The 20841-nt window shown below is 34.6% G+C and overlaps 1 protein-coding gene across 4 annotated transcripts; it reads left to right on the forward strand.

Moving 5' to 3' along the window:
* Positions 1-454: 454 nt before the first annotated feature.
* Positions 455-20639, forward strand: LOC146938721 (uncharacterized). Of its 4 annotated transcripts, none has more exons than XM_085752618.1 (17): positions 949-3361; positions 11316-11401; positions 11783-11893; positions 11987-12098; positions 12622-12681; positions 13129-13188; positions 14495-14554; positions 14637-14708; positions 16716-16790; positions 16898-16963; positions 17047-17127; positions 17241-17306; positions 17391-17462; positions 17570-17629; positions 17714-17794; positions 17985-18020; positions 19829-20639. In XM_085752618.1, the coding sequence occupies exons 2-17, from the start codon at positions 11373-11375 to the stop codon at positions 20336-20338; spliced, it is 1551 nt and encodes a 516-aa protein (XP_085608744.1). In that variant the 5' UTR covers positions 949-3361; positions 11316-11372; the 3' UTR covers positions 20339-20639. The 4 variants fall into 4 exon arrangements, with proteins under 4 accessions (XP_085608746.1, XP_085608744.1, XP_085608745.1 ...); XM_085752621.1 differs by lacking the exons at positions 949-3361; positions 17985-18020 and adding exons at positions 9568-9720; positions 13394-13556; XM_085752620.1 differs by lacking the exon at positions 17985-18020 and having other exon boundaries at positions 455-3361.
* Positions 20640-20841: the final 202 nt, after the last annotated feature.

Below are 20841 nucleotides of genomic sequence, written 5' to 3' on the forward strand. Positions count from 1 at the left end.
GCAATCCAATTTACTCCAACGCAGAATATATTCTAAAAATGTCTAGTCTATTCATAATATTCTTATTTTCTAAAGCTGCATGTTTGTATGTCCACTTCTTATAATGCAATCTAATTTTGATATAATTGATGTTGATATTACAATTTTATTATAGATAGTTTTTCATACAAATATTTGATTCTGTTGGTTATGTTATAAATGAAAAACAATATGATAGACAAATTAGGGAAGAATACGTTGAAATGGAATGGGAAATTGATTATACTGATACACTCAAACAATACACTTAGTAGTGGTTTTCAAGAACAGAAAAGCACACAACCACTTCACCACTAAATTAGGAATGTGGGATAACAGCCACTGCTTTCTCCTAAGTGGAGGTACCACTTATTGACTAAAATAAAAAAAGTGAAACAATATAGATTAAAGATAAAACAGCCACATAATGCAGTCCATAAGCAATAATTAACACTCCTCCTTGCTTTAGGATCTGCAAACTCCAACTTTCTGCCTTAAAAACTCAAACTTGTTGACAGGAAGTGGCTTTGTACACATATCTTCTAATTGATCCTCTGACTTGCAATAAACCAAAGTCACTTCTCCATTTTGCTGCATCTCTCTTAAGAAGTAGAGCTTGATGTTAAAATGTTTAGTCTTCCCATGACACACTGGATCTTTTGAAATTGCAATTGCTACCTGATTGTCAATAAAAACTTCTATTTTATGATTCTGTTGGAGATGCAAATCACATAAAATCTTCTTCAACCATAAAATTTGATTTACAGCTGTTGCTGCTGCTATGAACTCAGCTTCTGCAGTGGACTGTGCTACTGTTTCCTGCTTCTTTGTGCACCATGAAAAAACTCCAGAGCCTATACTGAAACAATATCCTGAAGTGCTCTTCATGTCATCAATAGATCCAGCCCAATCACTATCAGAGAATCCACACAGCTTGAAATTTTGACAACTCTCATATTTGACACCATAATCAACCGTGCCTTTAACATATCTCAATATTCTTCTTGCTGCTACTAAATGTGTTTCACTAGCACAATGCATAAAACGAGAGAGGAGACTTACAACAAATAAAATGTCTGGTCTTGTTGCAGTGAGATACATTAAACATCCAATCATACTCCTGTAATAACCTTCGTCAACTTTGTCAGCACCATCTTCCTTGCTCAACTTCTCCTTTTGGTTCATTGGTGTGCTAACTGCTTTGCACTCCTCCATTTGAAATTTCTTCAATATTTCTTTTGCATATTTTTTTTGGCAAATGAACACATCATTTTCATTCTGTTTGATTTCAATACCAAGAAAGTAGGTCACAAGACCAAGATCTGTCATTTCAAAAGCTTGCATCATTTCTTGTTTGAACTCTTCAACCAGCCTTGTATCATCTTCGGTCACTAACATATCATCAACATAGAGAGAAACTATCAGAACTTTAGTTCCCTTATGCTTCACATAAAGAGTGGACTCAGATAAGCTTTTCTCAAAGTCTATGTTCAATAGTTGATCATTTATCCTACTGTACCAAGCTCTTGGTGCTTGTTTTAAGCCATAAAGGGCCTTTTTGAGTAGATAAACTTTATCTTCTTTACCTTGCACCACAAATCCCTCTGGTTGCTCCACATATATTTCTTCCTGTAAAACTCCATTTAGAAAGGCTGATTTGACATCTAACTGAAATACTTTCCATCCCTTTTGAGCAGCAACCGCCAACACTAATCTTATTGTATCCATTCTTGACACAGGTGCAAAAGTGTCCGAATAATCAACACCATAAATCTGTGCATACACTTTAACTACAAGTCTAGCCTTGTATTTGTTGATTGAGCAATCTGCATTTTGTTTTGTTCTAAAAACCCATTTAACTCCAATGATTTTTCTATCTTCAGGCCTGTCCACTAGCTAGTTCCCATGTTTTGTTTTTTTGAATCATTGATATCTCCTCCTCCATTGAATTTTTTCACTTTAGATCTTTTAATGCTTCCTCACGACAAGCTGGTTCGCATATTTCCACATTGCACCTTTGATATATGTCAGACAACAGCCTTGTGCCTCTATTGGGGGGATCATCTTCTAATTCATTCTCACATAACTCTGTTGTTTGCTTTCCAAGATGATCATTTTCATTATTGTTGAAAGATCCAATTGTTCTTTGCAGATTCTTCCAGTCCCATTGTTGATCTTCATTAAAATGCACATCTCTAGAGACAGTCACCTTTCCACTTTGAGGATGATACACTTTATAGGCTTTTGAAACTGAACTATAGCCCACAAAGATGCCCGAAATTGCTTTCTTGTCAAGTTTGTCACGCTTAACCTGTGGAACATGTGCAAAACAAACACAGCCAAACACTTTAAGAAAGGATAGTGAAGGCTAATACCCATACCAAGCTTCAAAAGGAGTTTTATCTTTCAAAGCCTTCGAAGGAAGTCGGTTTTGAAGAAAGACTGTTGTGTTTGTTGGTGATTTCCAAAATAATGTAATCACTTTAGAACCAAAAGTTGTAACTCTTCATGGGAATCATTCATATACATTGGAATATTATTATTTATTGATAGATAATGAACCATGACATTGATTCAAGTATATATGGTTATAACATTTGGCAAAAGGGTGCCTAATGAACCATAGCATTGATTCAAGTGTATATGATCATAACCTTTGGCAAAGGGGTGCTTAATGAATCATAGCATTGATTCAAGTCAAAGGGGTGTCTTCTCTCATGTGAAGAGTCATATAATGCACTATAAATGCTTGGCATTTGGGCATTAGTTGGATACACAAAACACAACAGAACAACAACACACAATTTTGGACAGAATTTTGTTGCACTAACAACATAATTCTTCATCATTCTCTTACTCTAAATCATCCATCAATTCTCTAATGCATGAGTGAATTGCTGGAACCATAAATCTGTAAAATACTGTTAGGAGATACGCTTGGTGTGGTTGTGCAATACACGTCAAGGAACTCATAGTATCCTGAAGGGGATTCGCCGGTCATTCCTTATTGCATCCAATATACAGTTATTGGTGGGGCGAATCGAACCTAAAGGTTAGTATGACAACCCCATACGCTTTGAGTTTACATGCATAACTATTAAACTTTTCAGGTTTCAAGTGCAATAGCATCTTCCCAACAATCAAGATATACAACAATCTTTGGAATTTATGTACACACTTCATCGTATTCATCTTCATCATCTTCTTGGTCAAGTTATTGCAGCAGACCCCCAACACAAGTTCTAACAATCTTTAGGTTCGATTTATGATTTACTTGTGATTAATGGCTGCAATTTTTGGGAGAGATGAAATCTTACATTTTCATCCATGACTACGGTGAACGGTAAACAAATTCCATTTATGAATATATGTTATGGAAATTTATGGATAAATATTTCATATGTGATGTGTTTTGTTAAATTTACATGTGGTTGTAGATAATATATGCATGATAAATTTTGATATGTATGAAATTTATCGTTTGAAATTTGTTTGATGTTAATTTGAACATGAGATAATGTGCATATAAGTGATAACATATTATGAAATATTTGGTGTTCTAAATGCATGTGTATAGTATCTAAGTAAAATATGAATATGTTAGATTTAACATGTGGTGACATATATATGCATGATTTAGAAATTGTTCAAGTATATGAATTTTGATGAGTATAGTAATATGTTAAAAATGTTTAAACACTATTTTATTTATAAAAGTAGTGTAGATAAATTGTCAAAATATCAAGTGGTTGATTTAATGATATTATTTACTTTGTGTAAGAAATTATTATCATTAATATTGTGTTGATATTATTTGTACATAATAATATGAAAAGTAATTGTTAATTTCTTGTTTATCATGACATTAAAATAATTTGGGTATGTTTTGAATTATTGTAAGTTGATAAATGTTCATGAAAGAAAGTCATAGAGAATATTAATGATTTGGTTCATTGTTTATTTTTCTATGTGATTGTTTATTGAAATTTAGCTTGAACATATTTAAACATAAACTTGAATTTTAACACAATGAATTTATGATATGTGTATTAGTTATAAGATAACTAAAATCAAAGTGTTTGTGTTATATTTAATTTTATGTGGAGTATATGACTTGCATGTTTAATCCCATTTTATGAAGTTTGGTTATGACATTCTTTTATGATCAAGTTTTATTTTGCTATGTATGTTTAATGCATTCAAGGTATGATATATCTTGGCTAGATATAAAAGAAAAGTTGAAGTTCAAATTGAAATGCATGTTAAATATTGTTATAGCAAAGGTGTAATGACATAAAAGTTTGTGTATTATTACAATATACTCAATTGACAAAAGTGTCCTGGTTTGATGATAGTTGGTAAATACTATCAAGAGTATATAAGTTGGTCCATAGACATAGCTATGAGAATTAAAAATCTATGTGAAGAATTGAATATTCAAAGTTTATAAAAGTTAAAAGAAAATCTTGCAATTATTTGACGAAATGATTGACAAGGAATGATGTCTTTGGAAATGATGTTGAATACATTGAAGACATTATTAGGGATGTGGTACAAACCCAAATCTAATTGATTACCAATAGTGGAAACTCAACCCACACTTGAGTAGCATCAAGTCTTGGGTTCAATGGTGAAAGTACACTATTAGAGTGATTGAAGTACTTGACGATAGATAACATCCCAAGGGGTAAAAGTACTTGGACCATAAGAAGAAAAAGGGTAGGATGAGGTTTTCCTCTTAATGGACATATAGCATATATTTGCTGGAATGCATACTTATGGGGCATTTCCGATATAGTCTACCTATGTGAGAATGAAGTTTGGCTGCTTCAAGGAGTTCAAGGGTTTGACTCTTAAATTCTCATGAAAAGGGATATATGACACAAGGCCTTCTTAATGTGTCATCTTACAAGTCTCTTTATCAATGGTACCGAGATTCTATGCGTAAGTTATGCACACTTGTTCTAATGGATAGTTGGTTCAAAGCTTGCCTACCATACTATTTGGGAATGAGCGAAAACTTAACTTACTAAGTAATGGTTCAAATCGCGAGATACCATTATCTGAAGGCATGGAATTTCCGGATTTATGTGATTTAGTATTTTGAAAATGGTGGGGGATTGTTGGTGATTTCCAAAATAATGTAATCACTTTAGAACCAAAAGTTGTAACTCTTCATGGGAATCATTCATATACATTGGAATATTATTATTTATTGATAGATAATGAACCATGACATTGATTCAAGTATATATGGTTATAACATTTGGCAAAAGGGTGCTTAATGAACCATAGCATTGATTCAAGTGTATATGATCATAACCTTTGGCAAAGGGGTGCTTAATGAATCATAGCATTGATTCAAGTCAAAGGGGTGTCTTCTCTCATGTGAAGAGTCATATAATGCACTATAAATGCTTGACATTTGGGCATTAGTTGGATACACAAAACACAACAGAACAACAACACACAATTTTGGACAGAATTTTGTTGCACTAACAACATAATTCTTCATCATTCTCTTACTCTAAATCATCCATCAATTCTCTAATGCATGAGTGAATTGCTGGAACCATAAATCTGTAAAATACTGTTAGGAGATACGCTTGGTGTGGTTGTGCAATACACGTCAAGGAACTCATAGTATCCTGAAGGGGATTCGCCGGTCATTCCTTATTGCATCCAATATACAGTTATTGGTGGGGGCGAATCGAACCTAAAGGTTAGTATGGCAACCCCATACGCTTTGAGTTTACATGCATAACTATTAAACTTTTCAGGTTTCAAGTGCAATAGCATCTTCCCAACAATCAAGATATACAACAATCTTTGGAATTTATGTGCACACTTCATCGTATTCATCTTCATCATCTTCTTGGTCAAGTTATTGCAGCAGACCCCCAACACAAGTTCTAACAGTGTTTGCCGCTTCAGCCCAAAAATGTTTAGGCATCTCCTTCTCATGCAACATACATCTAGCCATCTCCATTACATATCTATTTCTCCTTTGACTAACTCCATTTTGTTGTGGTGTATATGGTGTTGTGAGTTGATGTTCAATTCCAGCTTCTTCACAAAACAAATTGAATTGTGTTGATGTATACTCCTTGCCATTATCAGACCTCAAAAATTGAATCTTGCAACCGCTTTGATTTTCCACCATTTTTTTGAACTTTACAAATACTCCAGCCACTTCATGCTTGAATTTCAAGAAAAAAATCCAGCACATTCTTGTAAAATCATCTATGAATAGAATGAAGTAGAGACTACCTTGTAATGATGGTGTTCTTTGAGCTCCTGCCACATCGGTGTGAATGAGTTGCAACTTTTGAGAGGCTCTCCAAGTTGTTTTAGGAAATGGTAATCTGTGTTGTTTACCAAATTGACAAGCATTACAATTTGGCAAATGATTGGACAATACCGGTAAACCTCTTGTCATATCTTTCTTTTCCATGTTCAACATTCTTTGAATATGACAATGACCAAGTCGCTTGTGCCAAAGTTCTATCGAACTAACATGGCTGACATAGGCTGTTTGCTCCTCCTCAGTTGGATCAAATGAGAAGCTTTTAAGCCTCATTTTAACCTTTAAAATCTCCCGACCAGTAGCGTCGAAGATAACACAATGCTTATTTTCAAAAGTTACTTTAAATCCCTTTTTTAACAACTGACCCACACTAAGCAAATTTTGGTCAATGTCAGGTACATAAAGAACATTTGAGATTATTTTTATACCTTTGCATATCACTGCTTCATGCTTGCCTTTGCATATCACTGCTTCATGTCCAAGTTGATTGCATTTGTTGCATTTTGCATCTGGTCTTCTCCAACATCTGAATGGCGGATGTCCCAATTTCCCACAATGCTCACAAGGCGGAAAATTTTTCCTTTTTCCATTATCTTTGCTTTGGTTGTTTACGGTACTTCCACCTGCATGATGTTTGGCTGGTAAAGCACCTTCAACCACTTGATCTTGCCTCATGAGCCTTCGTTGCTCTTGAGCCTGCAAGGCATGTAAAACTGCCACTAAGGTGATTTTAGACAAATCTTTTGTGTTCTCCAAGGTGGTTATTGATGCTTCATATCTCTCAGGCACCGTAACCAGAATTTTTTCAACGATTCTGGAATCAGCAAATTGAGTGCCAAGTAGCCTAACATTGTTTGCAATGGATAGCAATCTGTCAGAGTAATCTTTAATTGTCTCAGACTCTTTCATTTTCTGCAATTCAAATTCCCTCATCAAGTTCAGCACTTGCATGCCTCGAATCCTCTCATCCCCCGCATATTCTTCCTTCAAATAGTCCCAGATTGCTTTTGCTGTTTTGAGGGTCATAATTCTGGTCAAAACAGTTTGTGAAACACCATAAAAAAGAACCGATTTTGCCTTTGCCTTCCGAGTTTTTTTCTCCTTGTGATATTTTAACTGAGCCATGATAGGATTATCTGGCAGTGGAGGAACTTCATAATCCTCTTCCACGGCCTCCCAAAGATCCAAAGCCTCCAGATAAGACTCCATTCTTACTGCCCAAAGGTCATAGTTGTCACCATCAAAGATGGGAGGAGCAACTGCTGAGAAATTGGTTTCAGTTTCCATTTTCACAGGTCCCGTAAGACAATAGCTCTGATGCCAATTTGTTGGTTATGTTATAAATGAAAAACAATATGATAGACAAATTAGGGAAGAATACGTTGAAATGGAATGGAAAATTGATTATACTGATACACTCAAACAATACACTTAGTAGTGGTTTTAAAGAACAGAAAAGCACACAACCACTTCACCATTAAATTAGGAATGTGGGATAACAGCCACTGCTTTCTCCTAAGTGGAGGTACCACTTATTGACTAAAATAAAAAAAGTGAAACAATAGAGATTAAAGATAAAACAGCCACATAATGCAGTCCATAAGCAATAATTAACAGATTCTAATTTTTATAACATCAAATGCAAGTATATTGCAATATTGATTTTTAAGTCAATTGAATTTCTTATCTGAATGCTTTTGTTAACAATTTTATTTTACAACAACTCGGTCAGGCAGTTTGTTAATCCAGACATAAAAAGGGATCCATACAAAGAAAAATGACTCCTTAAAACACTCAATATTGATGGCCTCACAGTCACTACCTCAACTCCAAAGAAAATTCTCAAATTCTGAGAAACCGCCATATGGCTTATAGAAACACCTAGTATTGCCTAGAAAGATCCCTAGGAGTCGGTGTAACTGTGGGCCCCAACTTGACGAACGCAGAATGATGTTTTTGATTTATGAAAATTTCTTTTCTGACATAGAATACTTCCTATTGACACAAGTAAATGACCAAATTACCTCCAGCAGTAGTTAACTACCGCTGGACTCAGCGGTAGTTAACTACCGTTGGAAAATTGCCTTTGTTTCCTGTTCCCCTGTTCTCTCTCTCCCGCTGCCGCCATTTCTTCCTCTCTTCTGTTTGGCCTTTTCCACATTCTATCTCATTCATTCTGTTCATTTTTACTCATGGATCCAAACCAAAATCGTTTCTTCAATTTTATGCAAAATTATCAACTTCCAAATCCCACTAATCCAAATATTCATTCTGTTCATTTTTACTCATGGATCCAAACCAAAATCGTTTCTTCAATTTTATGCAAAATTATCAGCTTCCAAACCAAAATTATCATTTCTAACTTCTTCTGATAAAAGCAAGGCATGTTTCGATATCTTATCCATGGTTGAAAAATTAAGAGCAAGATTTACGTCAACAAAAAAGCAACTTTAAGAAATTGAAGCCAAAGGTTAATTTTGGGTTTTACGAAAGAAACGAAGGATTAAGTAAGAAAAGAGAAAGATGAAGAAAATTGAAGAGATTGTCATGGAAGTGACCCCAAACCAAATCATAATTTAGTTGAGAATTTAATAAATATTGATCTAAGATAGGGTTAGATTGAAGAATTAATGAATGGTGCTTGCTTTTATCACAAAATCCTCAAATGTTCTCAAACCCACAAAATAATCCTAACTTTTCGTTTTCTTCTTCCCCATTTCCATATCAATATCCCATGTTTCAATATCCCATGTTTCAATCACCACCGACAGAAATGTCATGAAAATTTGTGTAACAAGATTAGAGAAAAATATGGAATTTAGCTATGTATATTTAGGTACAATTTAACTGCGTTGGTTTAGGTGTGTGTAATTTAGCTATGTTGGTTTAGGTGTGGAGAAAATTCAGCTTTGTTGGTTTAGAATGTGTTGAGATAGAATGCGTTGGCAGAAACAGGGGAACAGTAAACAAAAGCAATTTTCCAGCGGTAGTTAACTACCGCTGAGTCCAGCGGCAGTTAACTACCGGCGCTTTAACCAACGGTAGTTAACTACCGCTGGGGTAATTTGGTCATTTACTTGTGTCAATAGGAAGTATTCTATGTCAAAAAAGCAATTTTGAAAAAAGTTTGATAATCTAGTGGCCCACCCAAACATTTTTTTTTTCTCCGGCTCCGCCAGCGATATGATTAGAGTATATTCGGATTTACCCTATATTGAAATGTGTTAGAACCTAGAGGGTGTAGTGCTGTACCTCGTTTCCCTTTCATAGAAACCTCTCGTACGTAATTTTAATTTTCTCTCTGCAAACCCAAATAAGGGTTTTCTCCACCATTCTCCTCGCTCTTCTCCTTTTCACTGTTCGATTGGACCAACGCTCTCCACCAACTGTGCCCGGTAAGTTTTCGTTGCTCGCTTCATCAATAAGTTTCTTCCAAGTACTTGTTTCCTATATTGCTCATCTATGAAGCATTGACACCGCGCCACAAACACTGAACATGACACTCACACATCGACACTGCTAAATAATTTAATAAAAAGACAAAATTGAATGTAATAATGTGTGTCGGTGTCAGACACTAGATACACTTGCCTTCAGTTAGAAGTGTGGGTGCTATAAATATAGCACGGCATGGTCTGACACCTGTAATAATTTAAGAAAATCACAAAATCGAATGTAATCACGTGCATCGGTGTCGGACACTGGGCACACCTTCAATTAGAAGTGTATGTGCTATATATATATATTAACCTTTTTAATTTGCATGCCATGCTTCCGCCATAGGGCTTAACACCATTCACCATATTGTTTATGGCAGATTTTTGGCTTTCCGTCATTGACAATACTGAAAATGATTAATGACAGGATGTTTAGATATTACTTGCAGTTAGGGGTGTTCAAATCCAAACCGATCCAAAATAAAACCGCAAACCGATCCAAAAAAACCGAAAACCGCAAAAAACCGAATATATTTGGATGCGTTTGGATGTTGTTTTGTAAAAACCGCTAAGATCGGATCGGATTTCGGATCACTTTTTCAAAACCGAACCAAACCGAACCGAACCGCAAAAATAAATATTAATACTTATTTATTCTTTTATTAGTATTATAGATTGCATTATTATTATGTTGTTTGTTAAATTTTAATCTTATACATTGCACTAATTTAATCTATATTATTATTACTTCATATGTTTCAAAAATAATCGATAATTTTCATACTATAATTTTATTTTTTTAATATATTTTGCATCAAACCTATTATTTTACCGTGTTTGTGTAATATTAATATTAATAAAAAAATTATATTTTTCAAAAAAGAGTAAATAAAAAAATATATTTTGCATTTTGGACATCCAAAAACCGATCCAAATTAAACCGCATATATTTGGATCGGTTCGGTTCGGATTTTTTTAGAATACTCATCCAAACCGAACCGAACCGCATGTGATTTTTATTTTGGATCGGTTGACATTTTGCCTCAAAATCGATCCAAACCGCACCGCGAACACCCCTACTTGCAGTTATGGTTCTGTATTTGAACTCACACTTATGTTGCTTGATATGAGTATTGCTCAAGCTCTTGGCATGGTTTACTTTCTTTGTGTTCTCAGTTGTGTTGTTTGAAATTTGTGTTGTGCTATGTGTCTTCATAATGGTTTGAGATTCCTATAGTTATGTCTTAGAGAGAATTGTAGTCTTTTGTTTCTCTTTTTGAACTTGTTTTGAAGTTCATTACGTTTTATGTAGCTGACAGTTGTGTTGTTTGAAATTTGTGTTGTGCTATGTGTCTTCATAATGGTTTGAGATTCCTATAGTTATGTCTTAGAGAGAATTGTAGTCTTTTGTTTCTCTTTTTGAACTTGTTTTGAAGTTCATTACGTTTTATGTAGCTGAAGTTGGATAAAATATTTGAAAGTGATAAGAATAATAGAACTTTGTAATACTTGTGTTGTGATTAACTAATATTTGATTTTGAAATGGTTTTCAGATAGCAGCAATTACTTTGGCAAAACTAGGGGATTGTTCAAGAGTTATCGTCTAGCTGATGAAGAGGATTAGGAGGGACATATCTATGTAAGACACTGTCATTTTATTATGTTTTTCGCTTTGGAAATAAATTTTAGAGAATTGAGAATGTAAAAGGGGTTTCATTTGGGGTGAGAATAAATCTGTTTTATATTAAATTATGACATTCACACTATGAAATCTAGAGACCTGGCTTAATATTGGGTAAAGGCAGCTCGGTGAGCAAATTTCTCAGCAGCTAAAGTAAGGAGTGAGGGACATAATGCATAGTTGTTGATAGCAACTAATTGCATATTGACTTTTCGAGGCACAATACTATTATTGGCTCTTTGTAGTGTTTTGTTTGATTTTTAATTGTTTTTGAAGTTTGTTTGTTCATTTCTATTTATATATTTAGTTATGTGTTTGTTCACTTTTACTTCTTGCTAGGATGCGTCAAAAGAATAGGCAGTTTAAATCCTTGAAGCAAATCCCTGATTTCTCAAAGTGTGATTCAACATTGAGTGCTGGTCGAGATAGCTCTCGCAATCCTACATCTTTGTAAGTTTTAAACGTAGTGCTTCTTTTGTCGGTGTGTGAGAGATTTTTAAATGCATAATTTTTTCAGAATTTTTCTTTTTTCTTGTCTTTTAGACGTAGATGTCAGCATTGTGTAGTCAACGAAAATAATACTCCTCTTATGCGCCATGGGCCAGCTGGAGCAAAAACATTATGTAATGCATGTGGCATTGTTTGGGCCAAAAAGGTTAGTCATTTTGGTAACAAGTATGGTTTTGATGAAATGCTTGGTTCAACTTCTGTAGATAATTTGAAGTACAACAACACAAGTCTTATATATTTGTTGGAGTTGACTGCATATGTCAAATGATGTTATTGTGTTATGCCAAAATAAAAAAGGTCTTTTGGATATGTAATTTAGTTTTGAAGTAAAATATTGAATATCTCTCGGATCTTTAAAAAAAACATTGAATATCTGATGTGCAATACATTTATCTTTTATATCAATTCTTTCTGATAAATTATTAGCAACTGTTATAACTTTCTTTAACTTCTGCTACTATCGTGTCAAACTCTACTAATCCATTGTCATTCATTATATTTCATGATGCATTTTTATATGATATGTCGGTTGCATGATTTATGCTTCCTTTTTTACTTTTCATTTCTGATTCATGTTGACCATACTCGTTTGCCGCATTCTCAATACCTTTTATTGTCCGCATCTTGCAAATATAACTGTATTTTCTGTGTCTTTCTTAACTATGCAGAGGAAACTTAGAGATCTCAGTAAGGGACGAATAAATATTTCTGTTGAGCAAAGTGATCTGGTATTGGAGCTATTAGTGTTTTCTTATGATTTATTTTGTAATTGTTATGTTTGGTCTGCTTTCCAAATATTTGTAGTATGTAAAGAATCTATTCCATCATTTGGTTTCCTGTCCATTGTAATTACTACTAGAGTTTAAGAATACCAAGTTCATATGCACAATGTTGAAATATTTAGTCTTTATTTTACATTGGCTAATGTGAGTACCCTACAGGAAAAGCGTCGGCCACTACCAATATTTGGTGAATGGGATGTAAAATAATAAGCAATGTAGTTTAGTTCTGTATAATATATGGGTTGAAATTGTTTGTAACCTTAATCTTAACAATTTTCTTCAAAAACATTTTAAAAAACATTTTAACTGAAAGTCTCTGTGGCTCAAATTGTTTGATCTGTTTAATTACACCATACTCCTAAAACATTCTATCCACTTGAACATAATTTGCAGGATGCTCTAATTGATGTCAATGTTGTTGAAGGAGAATTGCCTGCCATCCAAAATGAACAAGTAAAACTCTTTCACATTATGCTAATTCATGTTTAGATCTGCAATTATTGTTTCATTTGCTTAAAACTTTTATGATGTGCTCAGGGATTTCTAATGATCCTTCCAAAGCCATCGCTGGTGAAGGGTTGAATAAGCATGCATTAAACCACTGTGACAAAGTAGTTTTAAATTCTTTTTTGTTTTTCATCCATTTTGGAGTTTTCAGACTTCTTTTCTTACGAAACGGAAGCGTCTATGAATTTTTCATGATACTTGCCAAATGGGCTTTTGGAAAGGAATTGGCCGAATCTTCAGAACACGGAACAAACACTCTTCAATTAGGAACTGATCATTCTTCGGAAATTGAGGATGAGCAGGCATTCCTATTGGTTAGCTTGTTTTACGTTGTTTATCTAAATTACCCGTATTTACAACTCAGAACTGTACTGATGCTCCATACGAGTCAGAGTAGCCTGACTTGAACTTTAACAAAGAAGCGTAAAATGGAGCTTCTAGTATATTAGTAAATGCAAGAGTTGTATAAGTAAACAATAATAGTTCTTTCTAAGATGCATTTAGGCACTGCCAGTGAGATTGGAGGAGAAGGGTGGGAAGGACTTTGGGGGAATGGGAGTAGAGGAATAATAATTTAAATACAAAGTGGGTTGGCAATGGGTAACAAGTTACTTGGTGGAGATTGAATAATAAGGGAATTTACACGAGTAGACCTAGAATAATCAAAAGAAGCCTTTCTATTGTCATGGATTTTGGTTTCTATTTTAATAACACTATTGCTGTTAACTTAACACACCCTTTTGCATTGTTATGCTTGGTCTGCATTCTTCTATGCTTCATGGTATCTTGTACTCCACATTATTTTTTGAGGCATGTATCTAAATTTTTGTAGTATCTAGAAAATCTATTTCATCATTGAGTTTCCATTCCAATTTAATTACTACTAGAGTTTAAGAATACCCAGTTCATAAGAGTAATATTGAAAATTTTGTCTTTATTTTACTTTGGATAATGTAAAATCCCTCTAGTAAAAGGGTCGGCCACTGCCAATATTTGGTGAATGTGATGTCAAAGAGTAAACATTGGAGGTCTGCTCTATATAACATCTGGGTTGAAATTGTTTGTAAACTTAATCTTAGAACAATTTTCTTCAAAAGCATTTTAGAAAAACCTAACCCCCAACAAGGGAAAAATAAATCAATTCATAAAATTTGAACGGTCATACATGAAAGTCTTGGTGGCTCAAATTGTTACATCTGTTTATTTACATCACAGTCCTAAAACATTCTATTGACTTCAATATGATTTGCAGGATCCTCTTGTTGATGTCAATATTCTTGAAGGAGAATTGTCTGTCATCCAAAATGAACAGGTAAAACTCTTCACTTATTGCTAATTCATGATTAGACCTGCAGTTATTGTTCCATTTGCATAAATTTTTATGTTGTGTTCAGGTTATCTCTGAAGATCCTTCCAAAGCCGTCGCTGGTAAAGGTTCGAATACTACATTAAACCCTTGTGATGAGGTAGTTCTTAATTTCTTTTTCTTTTACATCTGATTTGGAGTGTTAAGACACCTTTTCTCGGGTATTGACAAAAAGAAAGCTTCTATGATTTTTTTATGATACTTGCCAAATGGGTATTTGACAAGGAATTGGCTGAATCTTAGAAACACGTAACAAACACTCTTCCATTAGAAACCAATTGTTCTTCAGAAATCGATGATGAGCAAGTAATCCTATTGGGTAGCTTGTTTTAAAATGTTTAACTAAATTACTCGCACTCACAACTCACAACTGTACTGGTGCTTCATATGAGTTCAAGTAGCTTGACTTGAACTTTAACAATGGAGCTTGCGAGTTTGGAGGGGAAAAGAGGTAAGGACTTTTTGGGGGAATGAGAAGGGTGGAAAATAGATCGAAATCTTACACCTTTTTTTGAGAGAGTGGTTTTGTAGAGAATGATAAACGAATCACTATCGTTAAAATCAGTGGCGGAGCCAGACAAAAAATAATGGGATTGCCGCAATCAAAATAAATTAAAATATATAAATCATATAATATAAAATACGACCCATTTCGGTTTCGTTCATCAAAAAAATTAAACTTATGAAAAAAACAAACTACATGACAAATACCTCATAGTGATGCTTTACGTGTCCCGAGTGACTTGAAATCATCAATAATTGACTCGGAACTAATGCATGCACTAATTTAACCTGTATAAACATTAGTAGACAGAAAAACTGTTCAAAATATTTCCCTGTTATCAAATCCTCAATTTGAAGATTTATCTGCTCAATATAGGTAAAAAGTTCTGGAACCTGTTCCATTTGTAGCCAATGCGTGATCACTGATAAAGAACAAACATATTTCAAATCACAAATAAAAAAACCCCTTTTTGTTTTGATTAGGGTTATGAGTAAATTGAAATTGAAAACCAAACCAAATTCATTAACAAACAAAAAGAAATTGAAGCACTATCATTACTAACAATTACAAATGAAGAATAGATTCAGAATACACTTACATTTTTAGGGTTTGTAGAGAGATTAAGACCAATGGAGAATTGACTTTGTTCCTGGAGATTGATGCAGAGAGAGGAGATGCCGGTTGGTAAGTTCGCCGATTGCGGGATTGCAGTGGCGGTGGGTGAAGGTGGCGGTGGGTGATGTCGCTCTTCCAAGGGAGAAGAGAAAACGATTCTTTTCTTTCCCTGTTTGTTTCACGTTCTGGTTCTGGAGAAAAGATGGAATGAAAGTGGGATAGTTGGGTGTGGCATGGTGGTAATATTAAAATTACCTCAGGGGTATTATAGTATTTTCACACAATTAATGGGTAGGCCCCAGTCCACATGTAGCTCCGCCACTGGTTAAAATATTTTTAATTTTGAGAGTATTATAATAACATAGATTGGATTTGAATAATTTATCTAAACCCTCCAAAATACTTGTCCAATACATTTTTTGAGTTCCCTCAAATTAAGGGTATTTTGCATAACGAAGAAAAATAAATTCCCCAAAGCCCCCCCTCCCAAATCCTTTCATTCCTTCCACTTCCGCCTTTCTTTTTCCAAAGGCTCCCCCTCCCTTGACTTCCTAACAGAGGTGACTACATAGGTCAAATGATGTTATTGTGTAATGCCAAAGAAAATGAAGTCTTTCATATGTCATTTTGATCTGTAGTAAAATAATGCATATCTAATGTCTTGGATTTCTCATGGGTCGAAATTATTTGTAAACTTAATCTTATAACAACTTTCTTCAGAAGCATTTCAAAACAACCTAACCCCCTATAAGGGAAAATTAAACAAATTCATAAATTTTGAATGGTCTTATCAGAAATTTTTAGATCAGTTTAGTTACATTATAGTCCTAAAACATTCATCCTCTTATTGATGTCAATATTATTGCTTTTGGTGGAGAATTGCCTGTCATGCAAAATGAACAAGTAAAACTCTTTCACATATTGCTAATTCATGCTAAAATCTGCAATTATTGTTCCGTTCACATAAAACTTTTATGGTCTGTCCAGGGTATTTCTGAAGATCCTTCCAAAACCATCACTGTTGAAGGTTCAAATAATCACACATTAAACCCCTTTGACGAGGTAGTTTTAAACAGCCTTTTCTGAAAGTATATGCGGATCAAATTGTTAGATCAGTTTAATTACTTCATAGTTCTAAAACATTCTATCCACTTGAATATAAATTGCAGGATCCTCTTTTTGATGTCAATATTACTGTTCATGATGGAAAATGGCCTGTCCTCCAAAATGAACATGTAAAACTCTTTCACATATTGCTAATTTATGCTAAGATCTGCAATTATTGTTCCGTTTGCATAAACCTTTACGGTGTGTCCAGGGTATTTCTGAAGATCCTTCCAAAGCCATCGTTGGTGAACGTGAAGGTTCAAGGACTCATGCATTAAACCCCTGTGACAAGGTAGTTTTAAACAGCCTTACCTGAAAGTATTTAAGGCTCAAATTGTTAGATTAGTTTAATTACATGAAAGTACTAAAACATTCTATATACATCATTTTTTTTTTTTTTTGTAGGATCCTCTTATTGATGTCAATATTACCGTTCTTGGAAGAGAATTGCCTGTCATCCACAATGAACAAGTAAACCACTTTCACATATTGCTAATTCATGCTAAGATATGCAATTATTGTTCTGTTCACATAAAACTTTTATTTTGTGTCTAGGGTATTTCTGAAGATCCTTCCAGAGCCCTCGTTGTTGAAGGTTCAAATAATCATGCTTTAAACCCCTGCGAGGTAGTTTTAAACGGCCTTACCTGAAAGTATCTGCGGCTCAAATTGTTAGATCAGTGTAATTACACCATAGTCCTAAAACATTCTGTCCACTTGAACATAATTTGCAGGATGCTCTAATTGATGTCAATGTTGTTGAAGGAGAATTGCCTGCTACCCAAAAGGAACAAGTAAAACTCTTTCATATGTTGCTGATTTATGCTAAGATCTACAACTATTGTTCCGTTCACTTATAACTTTTATGGTGTGTCCAGGGTATTTCTGAAGATCCTTCCAAAGACATCATTGTTGAACGTGAAGGTTCAAGGACTCATGCATTAAACCCCTGTGACAAGGTAGTTTTAAATTTCTTTGTTTGTTTTTTTTTTTTTTTTTTTTTTACATCCAATTTGGAGTGTACATACACCTTTTCTCGGGTATTGACAAAACAAAAGCTTCTATGAATTGTTCATGATACTTGCCAAATGGGTATTTGGCAATAATTGGCTGAATCTTCAGAATACCTAACAAACACTCTTCCATTAGGAACTGATTCATTCTTCAGAAATTGATGATGAGCAGGTATTCATTCATGTTGGGTTACTTGTTTTACAATGTTTATCTCTCACAATTGTACTGGTGCTCCATATGAGTTTAAGTAGCCTGACTTGAACTTTAACAATGAAGCTTAAAATGGAGCTTCTGGTATATTTGGAAATGCAAGAGTTATGTAAGTAAAAAAGCATAATTCTTTCAAAGATGCATTTAGGCTCTGCTTGCGAGTTTGGAGTGTAGGCCTGTAGGGGACTTGAGGGAAGGGTTTGGGAGGAGAGGAAATTGGAGAGAAATCTTACTCCCTTTTTGAGATGGTGATTTTGTAGAGAATTATAAATGAATGCTTGTAATTAATATATTTAAATTTTGAGAGTATTATAAAAATATATATTAGATTTGAATAATTTTATCAAACCCTTTAAAATCCTCTTTCAATACAATAATTGTCTTTCAATACAGTAATTGAGTTCCCTCAAATCAGGGAGATTTTGTATAATTATTAAAAATAAACTCCCTAAATCCCTTCATTCCTTCGCATCCTCCTTTCTTTTTTCCAAACCCTCCCCTCTCTTTGCCTCTTAGGCTCTGTTTATGAGTTTGGAGGGGAACAGAGGGGAGGGTTTCAGAAAAAAGGAAGGAGCCAGTAGAAAACAAATAGAGGAAATTGGGAGGGGATGGCTTTGGGGGGGGGGGGGGGGGGGGGGGGGGGGGGGGGTAATTTTTCTTCATAATGCAAAACCCTCCTCATTTGGGGGAACTAAAAAGTTGTATCGGAGGAGGGTTTTGGGGGGTTTATATGAATTCTTTAAATTTAATACATGTTGTTATAATATTCTTAATATTAAAAATATATGAATCATTAGCATTAGTTTATCATTCTCTAAAAAAATACTCTTTCAAAAAAATGTGAAAGATTTATCCATTTCCCTCTATATTTTTCACCCCCCAATGCCCTCCCTTCCCCTCCCCTCCAAACTCCAAAACAAAGCCTTAAACTCCCAAACAGAGTCTTAAATTAGAACAGCAACACAAATATTTTAAATTAATTAGAGGTGACTACTGCATAGGTCAAGTGATGTTTTTGTGTAATGCCAAAGAAAACAAAGTCTTTCGGATATGTTATTTTAATTTGAATTAAATAAGCAATATTTCATGTGCAATACATTTTTTATACAATCATTTCCTATAGATCATTAGCAACTGTTTTGAATTTCTTTAACTTCTGCCACTATACTGTCAATCTCTACTAATCCATTGACCTTTGAAGAATGATGATCAATGTTGTAATGGAGAGATGAGGGAAAAGGAATTTACTTGTTTTTGAAAATTCTTTTAGTTTTTTGTTGAAACTAAATTCCAAGTGGGAAGGTGTCTTAGTGAAGTTCTCTTTCTTTTTGGCCTTAGGCTGTGTGGGTGCATAAGGTGGGAGGTCAAAGTATTTTGCGACTTTTGTGTTTGTTAAGCCTTGACATTTTGTTTGTTGTAAGTTTTTGGTAATAAGAAAGGATTTTAGGGAAAGTTGATCTTAAGGTGTATGATTTTGAAAAGCTGGAGTTTGTGTTTAGAAAACAAACTTTGTAAGTCAAAGTGTCTCAGTTTATATTCTTGAAGGAGTGTGTGAAAAGATAATAAAAGAAAACAAATTCTTGCCTATTTTCACAAGATTTTATGTCTTGTAAGAGTTGGGTGAAAATATGCGGGTTGTTATTTGGTCTTTCTAGATGCTTGATGAGTTTGTTATTGCTTAACATGTATGGTGTGTATTGTGGTTATTGTATATGTTTGTTATGGATGGTGACCCTCGTGTTTGTGTTTGGGCTGATCGCCTCTTTCAGCCAAGGAAGAGCTACACATTTTCAGAGATTATAGCAACGGCGGAGTCATTGTTGGCATTTCTCGATAAGAAGTTGCCATCTGCCTCGGAGGTAGACTACACCTCGAGTCAAGCGAAGTATAGAAGGATTGTGCTCGAGACTACAACTGTGACAGGGCAGACTGTCCGCAATGACATCACTAGGAGGATGTTGGATCTTCCTGTGCCTTCACAGCAGATTATAGAGGGATGGTTGGATGTTTTGGCAAGTGAGGTAGAGACACCTTCTGAGGACTCGTCTGAGAGACCACTCCGTACTACGTTCTCTGAACCTCCAAGGAGTAGAGAGACATTTGTTCATCCTGCCACTCCTAGAAGTGTTGCAGCTGCTGCTGGGAATGAGGTTGGGCCATCCACCTCTAAGGTGGTTCAGGAGGAGCCAGTGGGTGAAGAGGTTCCTGTGGTAGTTCCTGAGCCTGTTGCTTCTCCTCAGTTAAACAGCATTCATAGCAGTCACCTGATTCAGTCATAGTGCCTGAGCTCAGGAGCCACCATATAGTGCATTTCTTTCTTTTGTATATATTTTGAGGTATTTTAGTATATGACTTTCTTGCATTATACAGTTTTAGTCGCTGATCTAGCACTCATAATTTGTTGACCTTTGTAATTAGTCTGGTATGAAATCTGAACAGATAACAGAGAAAAAAACTTAGGATTTATGTTTTTTCCTTAGTAGGATTTTGATTGTCAAGCTTCAATGTACAAAATCTTAAATACTTGTGTATTTTCCTCCGGTAAGAGACTCTTAATATACTGAAATAATCATTACATTCGATAACCAACTCTCTATAGTTGACACTAACTAACTGTTAACAGTAAAAGTCATTAAGAATCTTGGTGACTCGAAATGACAAACTGTTAATTAATACTACAAGTCTACAATTGTGTGCTTGCAAGTTTAGTAGAAGTCCTTTTTCTTCTTTTTCAGTTTAGTTAAGTGTAGGGGTGGGCATGGTTCGGTTAACCCAAAAAACC

This window comes from Medicago sativa, chromosome 3 (assembly GCF_051527215.1).
Source record: "Medicago sativa cultivar Bolivia chromosome 3, Bolivia_mono, whole genome shotgun sequence".
NCBI lineage: Eukaryota > Viridiplantae > Streptophyta > Magnoliopsida > Fabales > Fabaceae > Medicago > Medicago sativa.